At 37.0% G+C, this 12967-nt stretch overlaps 1 protein-coding gene across 3 annotated transcripts in view; it reads left to right on the top strand.

The window, feature by feature from the left end:
• The window catches only part of RASAL2 (RAS protein activator like 2), a gene marked incomplete at its 5' end in the record, with an annotated part of 369286 nt that overhangs the window by 187735 nt on the left and 168584 nt on the right, over positions 1–12967 (top strand). For all 3 annotated transcript variants that reach the window (XM_079696332.1, XM_079696331.1, XM_079696330.1), the window contains one exon: positions 12100–12226. In XM_079696332.1, the coding sequence (XP_079552458.1) occupies positions 12100–12226 (127 nt within the window). The remainder of the gene's footprint in view (positions 1–12099; positions 12227–12967) is intronic.

Below are 12967 nucleotides of genomic sequence, written 5' to 3'. Positions count from 1 at the left end.
GAGGAAAAATGATAGCTGGCAAGAGCTGAATAATAAAGTGCCTTGAAGGCCATGCTAAGGAATTTGGACTTTATTCTAGAAATTATTTGAACCATGGAAAGGTATGTGACAGGGCAATGACATCATCACATTTGCTTCTTAGAAAAGTAACTCTGTTGATCACGTGGAAAATTGAGTGAAAGGGATCAGAAGGAAATAGATGAGTTATGTTATTGCAATAGACCAGGTAAGGGATGACAAGTTTGCGCAGCGTTTAATGCCCTGAGACAGGTAGGTTCTACCACTATAAGTTGGAGAAACTGGATTAAATCTCTAGGATAAGAAAATGTTAAGGCATTGTTATACCTGCTACTTGAATTTTATTTAATATTCTGTTAATTTCATGATAGGAAAAGTTTAGAAATACTTTTTTTTTTTTTTTGTGGAAGGACCAGAATATGCTGTCACTCTTTTTACCTTCCACCCACACTATCTTGAAGAATATAACTCTTATCTTTGGAGTTTTGCGTTGAACAGTTTAGAATTCCTTGAAACAAGGAGTTTAAGGAACTTCCTGCTAAAATTATCTTAAAAAGCTGTCTTAAACCTTAATCAGCTAATCACAGGGGTGTTTATTGCTGTATTAATAAGATCAATTAAGAGGGTTCTGTAAGGGTTTAAACTGAATCCTTAGCCAGGCACTGTTGGAATGTGGGAGGATTATATTAGTCTAGTATCACTCATGTATTCACTGTGTGGGATCTTTTAATGCTCTCTCTTAACTCTGCATGTTTCCTGTCAGAAATGGGAAAAAGTTTGCTTGGGCAATGTACATGGGAAGAGTGTTAAGTATATTAGTTACCAAAATGGGAATGTAACAGAAGAGTAGATCTGGGCAGAATGCTGAAAGAGGTGCCAGGAGTATCACCTTGAGAAATGATTCACTGATTCAGTAAATTGCTTCATGCAAATTGTGCCAAATAGACATTGCTTATGTGTTATGAATTTACTTCCCTGTCCGGATGCCAGGATAGGCCCCAGCTGGCTTGGCACCAACCGGTTCAAAGAGGACGTAGGAGGCCATTTGAATTCCATTTTGCTTGCAAGAGATAAGGCCAAGTAAACTAGAGATTAAGGAGTTGAGGGAAATGGTAGAGAAGATAATCATGAACTCTCCAGGGTGCAGCCAGTATAAAAATACAAAAGAAAGCTGAATTTGTGAGTTCCTTTCTTTTGGCAATAACAAGGCATTAAAATGGTAAATGTGGCTCCTTTTTTCTTCAGTCAGACTCTACTTTCTGTATTTGGAATTTTAAAAGCTTGATGCTAGTGTAAAGGCAGCAAGGTAGTAATAATGCAATTTCAAAATATTTTAAAATATTTTTCATGATTTTGGAAAACAGTATTTACACTCAGATATATTGATGAAAATAGCAGTTAGGCTTTGTGCAAACAACTAAAATCAAGTGTTATTTATCCTGGGGTTAACTACCCATGGCATATTTCATTCAGAACTACTTTCAAGTTATTCAGCAGATACATAATGTGCCCCTGTATGTGAATTCACTGTTAGGAGTTACAAAGAATAAGACACAATTCTTTCCCCTCTCCCCAGTACCAAATTTAGTTGTGGGAACAGGAAAAATGATTTTAAAATGGCATTTGATAAATAGCACAAGTAAACTGGATAGAATAAAAGAAAGAAATCCATTTATTCTAAAGCACTGTAGTCTCTGTCATTAAGATGCTATTGACAATGGGCAATTACCAAAGGAAGCTTAAGAAAGAAAGGGGATCAAAGTTATGTGTTATGAATATTAATCTGTAAGATATATTGGAAGAGAGAAAGGTAGGAAGGAGACAGACCAATTACAAGACTACTGTTCCTCTGATCTAAAAACTTGAATTGTTTCCCAGTGCTTCCTGAATTATTCATGGCCTGATATTAAAGCCTTCCCATGCGGTTATAATATATTTTGGTGTTCTCCCACTTCTCCTCCTTAAGAGGCTCTAGCTAAATTGGCCTACTCCTGGTTCCAAATACAGTAAAAAAATAGTATGCGTACCAACTTCTTGGCTGATGTTATGTTATTTCCTTTGCCTAAAATGGCCCCCATCTCTACCCATCAAATATTCATTTATTCATTTGTGAGTTGGAGCTATTTTAAGGTTTGGAGATTGACTGGTAAGTTAAGCTGTTAACTTATGTGGAATTAGTTGCACAAATGAATAATTATGATTCCATGTATAAGTATACTGCCAGAGAAAGATCTGTTATTGGAGGAACCTCAGGGAGTGTACCTTAACCTCCCTTAGGGAAATGATAGAAAGGAAGGTTCCTGGAAGAAGCAATGCCTGTCCTAAGCCATAGGATGGTTAGGAGTTTACCTTGCAGGTATAGAATAGAAAAGAAAGTGAGGGAAAATATTTCAGGCTGAGAGAACAAACTAAGCAAAGGCACTGAACTACAACATAAGGAATATTTTAGGGAAATGCAAGCAATTTGGTGTTCCTACTATGTAAAATCTAAAGCTGGTTACTTATACAGTGGCCAGATTGTGGAAAACCTGGTATACTATATCAGGGAAATTGCACTTGCTCTGTAAGACATTAGTTTCAAAACACTCTTTTAGCAGAACAACGCCTTTTGTAGAAAAGCTTATGTAGAAGCCCTGTACAACAGATAAACTCTGAATTATGCTCTGGTTGAAGCAGAGGGATATGTCCCTTGTCACATGCACACACAAACATACCATCACTTCTTTGAAAAACACTGCAAAGGAGAGCAACTGAAGGCCTTTAAGTCTCAGAATGACTGGTAAGTTAAGCTGTTAACTTATGTGGAATTAGTTGCACAAATGAATAATTATGATTAATTATGATTCCATGTATAAGTATAGTGCGAGAGAAAGGTCTGTTATTGGAGGAATCTCACGGAGGTGTACCTTAAATGATTATAGTTGCATTTTAGAAATATTCTGGTAACTATGTAAAGGATAGATTTAAGGGGCAGAATATCACCAATGAAGAGACTGTATTAGTAGTTTGGATAAGAGAGAATAAGAGGCTTTTGACACCAGCTGTGATGGAGTAACTGGTACAAGACTAGCCCTCCCATTGCAAACAAAATAAGACTGGACCAAAAATATATATATACCAGCCAGAGATTGGTTCAAGATGGTGGAGTAGAAGGACATGCACTCACTCCCTCTTGCAAGAGCACCGGAGTCACAACTTAACTGCTGAACAATCATCGACAGGAAGACACTGGAACTCACTAAAAAAGATACCCCACATCCAAAGACAAAGGAGAAGCCACAGTGAGGTGGTAGCAGGGGTGCAATCACAATAAAATCAAATCCCATAACTGCTGGGTGGGTGACTCACAAACTGGAGAACACTTGTACCACAGAAGTCCACCCACTGGAGTGAAGGTTCTGAGCCCCACGTCAGGCTTCCAACCTGGGGGTCCGGCAACGGGAGGAGGAATTCCTAGAGAATCAGACTTTGAAGGCTAGTGGGATTTGATTGCAGGACTTTGACAGGACTGGGAGAAACAGAGACTCCACTCTTGGAGGGCACACACAAAGTAGTATGTGCATCAGGACGCAGGGGAAGGAGCAGTGACCCCACAGGAGACTGAACAAGACCTACCTGCTAGTGGTGGAGGGTCTCCTGTGGAGGCGGGGGTGGCTGTGTCTCACCATGAGGACAAGGAAACTGGCAGCAGTTCTGGGAAGTACTCCTTGGTGTGAGCCCTCCCAGTACGCCATTAGCCCCACCAAAAAGCCAGGTAGGCTCCAGTGTTGGGTCGCCTCAGGCCAAACAACCAACAAGGAGGGAACCCAGCCCCACCCATCAGCAGACAAGCAGATTAAAGTTTTACTGAGCTCTGCCCATCACCACTCTCTCCCATCATAAAACTTGCACAAGCCTCTTATATAGCCTAATCCACCAGAGGGCAGACAGCAGAAGCAAGAAGAACTACAATCCTGCAGCCTGTGGAACAAAAACCACATTCACAGAAAGATAGGCAAGATGAAGAGGCAGAGGGCTATGTACCAGATGAAGGAACAAGATAAAACCCCAGAAAAACAACTAAATGAAGTGGAGATAGGCAACCTTCCAGAAAAAGAATTCAGAATAATGATAGTGAAGGTGATGCAGGACCTTGGAAAAAAGAATGGAGGCAAAGATCGAGAAGATGCAAGAAATGTTTAACAAAGATCTAGAAAAATTAAAGAACAAACAAACAGAGGTGAACAATGCAATAACTGAAATGAAAAATACACTAGAAGGAATCAATAGCAGAATAACTGAGGCAGCAGAATAACGGATAAGTGACCTAGAAGACAGAATGATGGAATTCACTGCCGTGGAACAGAATAAAGAAAAAAGAATGGAAGGAAATGAAGACAGCCTAAGAGATCTCTGGGACAACATTAAACGCAACAACATTCGCATTATAGGGGTCCCAGAAGGAAAAGAGAGAGAGAAAGGACCTGAGAAAATATTTGAAGAGACTATAGTCAAAAACTTCCCTAACATGGGAAAGGAAATAGCCACCCAAGTCCAGGAAGTGCAGAGAGTCCCAGGCAGGATAAACCAAAGGAGAAACACGCCAAGACACATAGTAATCAAATTGACAAAAATTAAAGATAAAGAAAAATTATTAAAAGCAACAAGGGAAAAATGACAAATAACATACAAGGGAACTCCCATAAGGTTAACAGCTGATTTCTCAGCAGAAACTCTACAAGCCAGAAGGGAGTGGCATGATATATTTAAAGTGATGAAAGGGAAGAACCTGCAACCAAGATTACTCTACCCTGCAAGGATCTCATTCAGATTCGAAGGAGAAATCAAAAGCTTTACAGACAAGCAAAAGCTAAGAGAATTCAGCAACTCCAAACCAGCTCTACAGTAAATGCTAAGGGAACTTCTCTAAGTGGGAAACACAAACGAAGAAAAGGACCTACAAAAACAGACCCAAAACAATTAAGAAACTGGTAATAGGAACATACATATCTATAATTACCTTAAAAGTGAATGGATTAAATGCCCCAACCAAAAGACACAGGCTCGCTGAATGGATACAAAAACAAGACCCATATATATGCTGTCTACAAGAGACCCACTTCAGACCTAGGGACACATACAGACTGAAAGTGAGGGGTTAGAAAAAGATATTCCATGCAAATGGAAATGAAAAGAAAGCTGGAGTAGCAATACTCATATCAGATAAAATAGACTTTAAAATAAAGAATGTTACAAGAGACAAGGAAGGACACTACATAATGATCAAGGAATCAATCCAAGAAGAAGATATAACAATTATAAATATATATGCACCCAACATAGGAGCACCTCAGTACATAAGGCAAATGCAAACAGCTATAAAAGAGGAAATCAACAGTAACACAATAATAGTGGGGGACTTTAACACCTCACTTACACCAATGGACAGATCATCCAAACAGAAAATTAATAAGGAAACAAAAACAGCAGATTACACTTCCTTCTCAAGTGCACATGGAACATTCTCCAGGATAGATCACATCTTGGGTCACAAATCGAGCCTCAGTAAATTTAAGAAAATTGAAATCATATAAAGCATCTTTTCTGACCACAACACTATGAGATTAGAAATCAATTACAGTGGAAAAAAGCACAAACACATGGACACTAAACAATACGTTACTAAATAACCAAGATATCACTGAAGACATAAAAGAGGAAATCAGAAAATACCTAGAGACAAATTATACCGAAAACACCATGATCCAAAACCTATGGGATGCAGCAAAAGCAGTTCTAAGAGGGAAGTTTATAGCAATACAAGCCTACCTTAAGAAACAGGAAAAATCTCAAATAAACAATGTAACCTTACACCTAAAGGAACTACAGAAAGAAGAACAAACAAAACCCAAAGTTAGTAGAAGGAAAGAAATCATAAAGATCAGAGCAGAAATAAATGAAATAGAAACAAAGAAAACAATAGCAAAGATCAATAAAACTAAAAGCTGGTTCTTTGAGAAGATAAACAAAATGGCTGAACCAGCAGCCAGTCTCATCATGAAAAAGAGGGAGAGGACTCAAATCAATAAAATTAGAAACGAAAAAGGAGATGTTGCAACAGACACCGCAGAAATACAAAGCATCCCAAGAGACTACTACAAGCAACTCTATGCAATAAAATGGACAACCTGGAAGAAATGGACAAATTCTTAGAAAGGTATAACCTTCCAAGACTGAGCCAGGAAGAAATAGAAAATATGAACAGACCAATCACAAGTAATGAAACTGAAACTGTGATTAAAAATCTTCCAACAAACAAAAGCCCAGGACCAGATGGCTTCACAGGTGAACTCCAACAAACTTTTATAGAAGAGCTAACACCTATCCTTCCCAAACTCTTCCAAAACAAAGCAGAGGACGGAACACTCCCAAACTCATTCGATGAGGCCACCATCCCCCTAATACCAAAACTAGACAAAGATACTACAGAGAAAGAGAATTATAGACCAATATCACTGATGAATATAGATGCAAAAATCCTGAACAGATACTAGGAAACAGAATCCAACAACACATTAAAAGGATCATACAACATGATCAAGTGAGATTTACCCCAGGAATGCAAGGATTCTTCAATATATGCAAATCAATCAATGTGATACACCATTTTAACAAATTGAAGAATAAAAACCACTTGATCATCTCAATAGATGCAGAAAAAGCTTTTGACAGAATTCAACACCAATTTGTGATAAAAACTCTCCAGAAAGTGGACATAGAGGGAACCTACCTCAACATAACAGAAGCCATATACAACAAACCCACAGCAAACATCATTCTCAATGATGAAAAACTGAAAGCATTTGCTCTAAGATCAGGAACAAGAGAAGGATGTCCACTTTTGCCACTGTTATTCAACATAGTTTTGGAAGTCCTAGCCGTGGCAATCAGAGAACAAAAAGAAATAATAGGAATACAAATTGGAAAAGAAGAAGTAAAACTGTCACTGTTTGCAGATGACATGGTACTATACATAGAGAATCCTAAAGATGCCACCAGAAAACTACTAGAGCTAATCAATGAATTTGGTAAAGTTGCAGGATACAAAATTAATGCACAGAAATCTCTTGCATTCCTATACACTAATGATGAAAAATCTGAAAGAGAAATTAAGGAAAGACTCCCGTTTACCACTGCAACAAAAAGAATAAAATCCCTGGAATAAACCTATCTAGGGAGACAAAAGACCTGTATGCAGAAAACTATAAGACACTGATGAAAGAAATTAAAGATGTTACAAACAGATGGAGAGATATACCATGTTCTTGGATTGGAAGAATCAGTATTGTGAAAATGACTATACTACCCAAAGCAATCTACAGATTCAATGCAATCAAATTACCAATGGCATTTTTTACAGAACTAGAAGCAAAAAATCTTAAAATTTGTATGGAGACACAGAAGACCCTGAATAGCCAAAGCAGTCTTGAGGGAAAAAAACGGAGCTGGAGGAGTCAGACTCCCTGACTTCAGACTATACTACAAAGCTACAGTAATGAAGACAATATGGTACTGGCACAAAAACAGAAATATAGATCAATGGAACAGGATAGAAAGCCCAAAGATTACCCCATGCACCTATGGTCAACTAATCTATGACAAAGGAGGCAAGGATATACAATGGAGAAAAGACAGCCTCTTCAGTAAGTGGTGCTGGGAAAACTGGACAGCTACATGTAAAAGAATGAAATTAGAACACTCTGTCACACCATACAGAAAAATAAACTCAGAATGGGTTAGAGACCTAAATGTAAGAGTGGACAGTATAAAACTCTTAGAGGAAAACATAGGAAGAACACTCTTTGACATAAATCACAGCAAGATCTTTTTTGATCCACCTCCTAGAGTAATGGAAATAACAAAAAGCTCAAATGGGACCTAATGAAACTTAAAAGGTTTTGCAAAGCAAAGGAAACTACAAACAAGATGAAAAGACAACCCTCAGGATGGGAGAAAATATTTGCAAACAAATCAACAGACAAAGGATGAATCTCCAAAATATATAAACAGCTCATGCAGCTCAATATTAAAAAAAACAAACAACCCAATCCAAAAATGGGCAGAAGACCTAAATAGACATTTCCCCAAAGAAGACATACAGATGGCCAAAAAGCACGTGAAAAGCTGCTCAACATCACTAATTATTAGAGGAATGCAAATCAAAACCACAATGAGGTATCACCTCACATCAGTTAGAATGGGCATCATCAGAAAATCTACAATCAGCAAATGCTGGAGAGGCTGTGGGGAAAAGGGAACCCTCTTGCACTGTTGGTGGGAATGTAAATTGATACAGCTACTATGGAGAACAGTATGGAGGTTCCTTAAAAAACTAAAAATAGAATTAGCATATGACCCAGCAATCCCACTACTGGACATATACCCAGAGAAAACCATAATTCAAAAAGACACATGCACCCCAATGTTCATTGCAGCACTATTTACAATAGCCAGGTCATGGAAGCAACCTAAATGCCCATCGACAGACGAATGGATAAAGAAGATGTGGTACATATATACAATAGAATATTACTCAGCCATAAAAAGGAATGATGTTGGGTCATTTGTAGAGACATGGATGGATCTAGAGACTGTTATACAGAGTGAAGTAAGTCAGAAAGAGAAAAACAAATATTGTATATTAACGCATATATGTGGAAGCTAGAAAAGTCATACGGATGAACCAGTTTGCAGGGCAGGAGTAGAGACACAGATGTAGAGAACAAACGTATGGACACCAAGAGGGGAAAGCGGCAGGGGGTTGGTGGTGGTGGGATGAATTGGGAGATTGGGATTGACATATATACACTAATGTGTATAACATGGATAACTAATAAGAAACTGCTGTATAAAAAAATAAAATTATATATATATATATATATATATATATATATATATATATATATATATATATATATATATAGCAGCTATTTTCAGGCATTGGACAATAGGTAGCCAAAGACAGTGATGGTCACCATTCTCCCTGAAGAAAAAGAAGGCTCAGAAGAAGTATCATACAAGGCAAAAAGGTTTAAAAAAAAAAAAGAAAAAGAAAAATTTCTCTCATTCCCAAACCTGGAAGATATACAATTTTTTGACTAATACAGTGTAAACAAGTAAATGTGAACTAGTAAACTAAATTAGGACAATCAGAATGGACAGAATCATTTTTCTAAAATTGTCTTTTCTAAAACTGATTTTCTTTGGCTGTATACTAAGATTTGTAAACTCCAGCTTAGTTCATTTGAAGATACTTGAAATATTATACTAACTTTTAAGAAGCAGGTCAATATCTTTAAAAGAATTATTTATGTAAGAAACAGTCAGTGGTGTTGTAAAAGCAAATGATTCTTAAGAAACACATGTTTAGAATAAAAGTAAATACTATTTTCCCTTATATTCTGAGTCAGAGATAAAATGCCCTCAACTTTAAGAGTGATACTGTGAATAAAACCGTTCATCATATTTTAAGTTTCAACAATGGGAAACGAAGAGTCTACATTCAAACTTTGAGAATATAATTGTGAGTGAAGTTTAGGCCCAAATAAGAAGTTTGATATATTTTATTTATTCTCTTCTTAGTTACGATAGAGACAAAGTATAATGATAATAGAAACCATTTCTTTCTTTTTCCTGGATATGGCCTTTATAAATTTCCACAGATAAGACTGTAGGTCATTCCCTCCTAAAATGTCAAAAATAGCTCCTCTTTTCTGTATGGCTTAGGCCTTCATTATTTCAGGTAATAGGAGTTTTGGGGGAACTATTACAAAACTAGTTATGTTTATTTATGTTCATCTGTTTGTTCAAAGATCCAGACTACTTTTTTTTTTTTTTTTTCCAAATTTACATCCATTCTTTCCTAAGGCAGGTAGAGGATACATTTTTACCTTTCTTACTAGTAGGGAGGTATTTTAACCTCTTGGTGCTACTCTTTTAATTATTTAAGTAGAGATCATTTCCATCCTGAAAGGGGTGGATGACTTAGATTACTGTTCTTAAAGTTTTATATTACAGAGAACTTTTAGAAGACTTATTAGCTTTACTGATGCTATTATTTGATATTCCCTTATTTTTTAGAATTTTGCCTTTCTTAATTCCACCATTTGGTTTCTCAGTGTGCAAGCAGTAACCGTAGTTATTATGGTCATGAGGAAATGAGGAAAGAGTATGAGAATTTTCAGTCCTTATGAAGACATTAGAATTTTGCTCTTCAAATTCTCAGTAGCACAGAGAAAGCTTCCGTTGGTATCATCCTCTTGACCCCAGTCTTAGGAGTTGGATTACTGAGGCAAAGCAGAAAGCATGTACATTTAAGCCCGTATCTATTCCAGTTTTGCTGGATCAATTGATATGCCCATAGTAATCATCTGGAGAGATAAATTATTCCTCATCTGTGAAAAGGGGATAATAATAATGGCTTCCTCATAATGTCACACATGTAAATTCCTTAGCCTTGCACATAGTAAGAATTTAATGCTAGTCATTATTATTGAAATTTGTTTAAAATGCCTGTATTGGAGCCATAAGAATTAGAGACTATGATTAATTGTTACCGAATTGGTTGCCTGGACCCACACCAGGGCCCTAGCCTAGGCTCTCTCAGCCAGAGAGGTTCTTTTTCCACTCAGATTCACAGAGCCAATAATGAAACTGGCCAAAGAATGGAGGAGTGTGGGAATTTAGTTCGCAAATCAACTTCTCAACCTGATTCGGGCTGAGACACCATATATATAGAAGGGTCCAGGTAAAAGGGAAAGAATTGAGTAAAGAGAAGGAGTATTCATAAGATATCTGAGAACAAGGCTGTGGTTTGGACCCAGAACTGAGGGAACACCCCTTTTCAGTCCTTGTATGGACTTTTCCAGTTGTCATGGCAACTCCACTTGTCATGATGCTCATAGTTGTGTCATTCAGCATTCTAATGTATTACAGTGAACGTACAGAGAGGCTCAAGGTGCACTGGAGATCAGGTTTTCTGCTATCTTGGGCCCAGTTGGCTCTAACCAGGTCTTGTTTTTCTGTTTGCAGCTTCCTCCTTTTGTAATTGAGCATGAAACTCAGATAAGGGCAGTAAGTTTCCATTTGAGGGAGGGGGGGAGGTATGATTCCCGGGCAACTGCCTTGGTAACATAATTCCTGACATATTTTGCCAAACTATTTAAGATGTTACAAATACTATTCTTAATTCTGATAGAGGTTACTAATAAAATCTCATTGTGAAAAGTCTTTGCCCTCTACCCCCAAAGTAAGATGACTTGGTCTTTTAGAATTACCGAAATTGAAAAAAAAAAAAGAAACTTAGAGCCGTCCCATTACTCTACAGTGATAAACCAGTGTGTAAATTGTAAAATAGTTAACGGAATTAGAGATCTTTTGTACCATACATAGTTCTTATTCCACATGTACAAACAGAAAAAAAGTTATGCCAGAAAAAGTATTTTTTAGGATTTCAAAAACTAATCTCATTTGTGGAATAAAATATGCCATTTTGTGTATCAATTACTATCTATACTCTAAAAACGTGTATAGGTAGTATAGTATTTCATTAACTATCTCTAAGTGCTTACTTTTAAAATTGGAGAAAATTTGGTTGATTTTACTACTTTCATCTAACAAAACCTTCCTTTAAGAGAATTTTGGAGTGAAATCTTTCTGGTCAACTTTTATTTCCATTTACCTTATTGACGATTGGGCAGGAATGGGACTTGTGAACCAGTTTCTGATGTAAAAGAATCTTATTTGTGTGGGTGTTTTGTTTTCTGAGCTCCCTAAGCATGTACACAACTGGATGTGATTTGTACATACTTCATGTAAGTTAATTTGCATACTCACCTTCCCTGATCTTTCAGTTTTCTTTTTAAAGAAAAGATTCCTGAAAAAGGGTTGGTAATAACTTTAGCCTTTATGCATACATTATTTCTACATTTCTTCTGTTTTGCTCTGATGATTACACACTCCTACCTTCATCAACTAAAAACGTTATTCAATCAGAAGGTAGTTATGGCACTATTAAGTTTCATCTCTTTTTTGGTTTACTAGATACCTGTGGAGGGAGGACAGGAGCAGCAGACAGATTCCACCAAAGGGCGATGCCTGAGGAGAACTGTCAGTGTCCCTTCCGAGGGACAGTTTCCTGAGTACCCACCAGAGGGCGCCACTAAACTGGGTAAGCTAATGTAAAAGGAAAGAAATTCCTCGTTTTAATCCGGTAATTTATGGACTTGTTATTGAGTGTTACAATAAAATAAAACATCCTTCACTTACTGTTAAGTAAGTACTTTAAAATATAGTATGTTAACCAAGAATTAGAGATCATTAGAAAGTTTTATTCTTTATAACGAAGTGGCAGCAAAGTTATTTTACAGAGAGAAAATTTATCTGAGCGCTAGTTAGTTGCTGTAAACTCCTGGGCAAGCCGGATGATACGTTGTCTCTGATTTTACTGCTTGGCTTTAAATTTTGAAAGAACATTAGGTGATCTTACTGAAGCACTGAGATTCACTGGGGAGCCAGTTTTGGTTGGAAACTTAGTATTGAATGGTTTGTGCCCTGTTCACACAGCTCCTGATGTTGTCTTGTATAATGTAATGTCAGATTAAGCTAGTTTAGCTGCGCTAATTTTATATGGCCCATGTAAATTATATTCAGGACTGTGGTTGGAGTGGGTGACAGAAGGGATACATCAGAAAACCCCACTTGAGTTGTTATATACTAAAGGAATTAATGTCAATATCAAAGCTGCTCTTTCCCTGTTTCCTACCAAATGATTCTGTTTGGTGTTTTGCATGCTTACCAGTGGATATTTAAATAATTAGACCAGTCAGGTAATTTTAAGTGAACATAATTAAGATTAAGTAAAATAATGAAAGAATTTGAAAAGTAGGAGTTGCTTTGGTGTTTTGCATTG

This window comes from Hyperoodon ampullatus, assembly GCF_949752795.1.
Source record: "Hyperoodon ampullatus genome assembly, chromosome: 2".
Taxonomy (NCBI): Eukaryota; Metazoa; Chordata; class Mammalia; order Artiodactyla; family Ziphiidae; genus Hyperoodon; species Hyperoodon ampullatus.
Note: the sequence above shows the minus strand (reverse complement) of the source record. Positions and strands in the feature narration are given on the sequence as shown.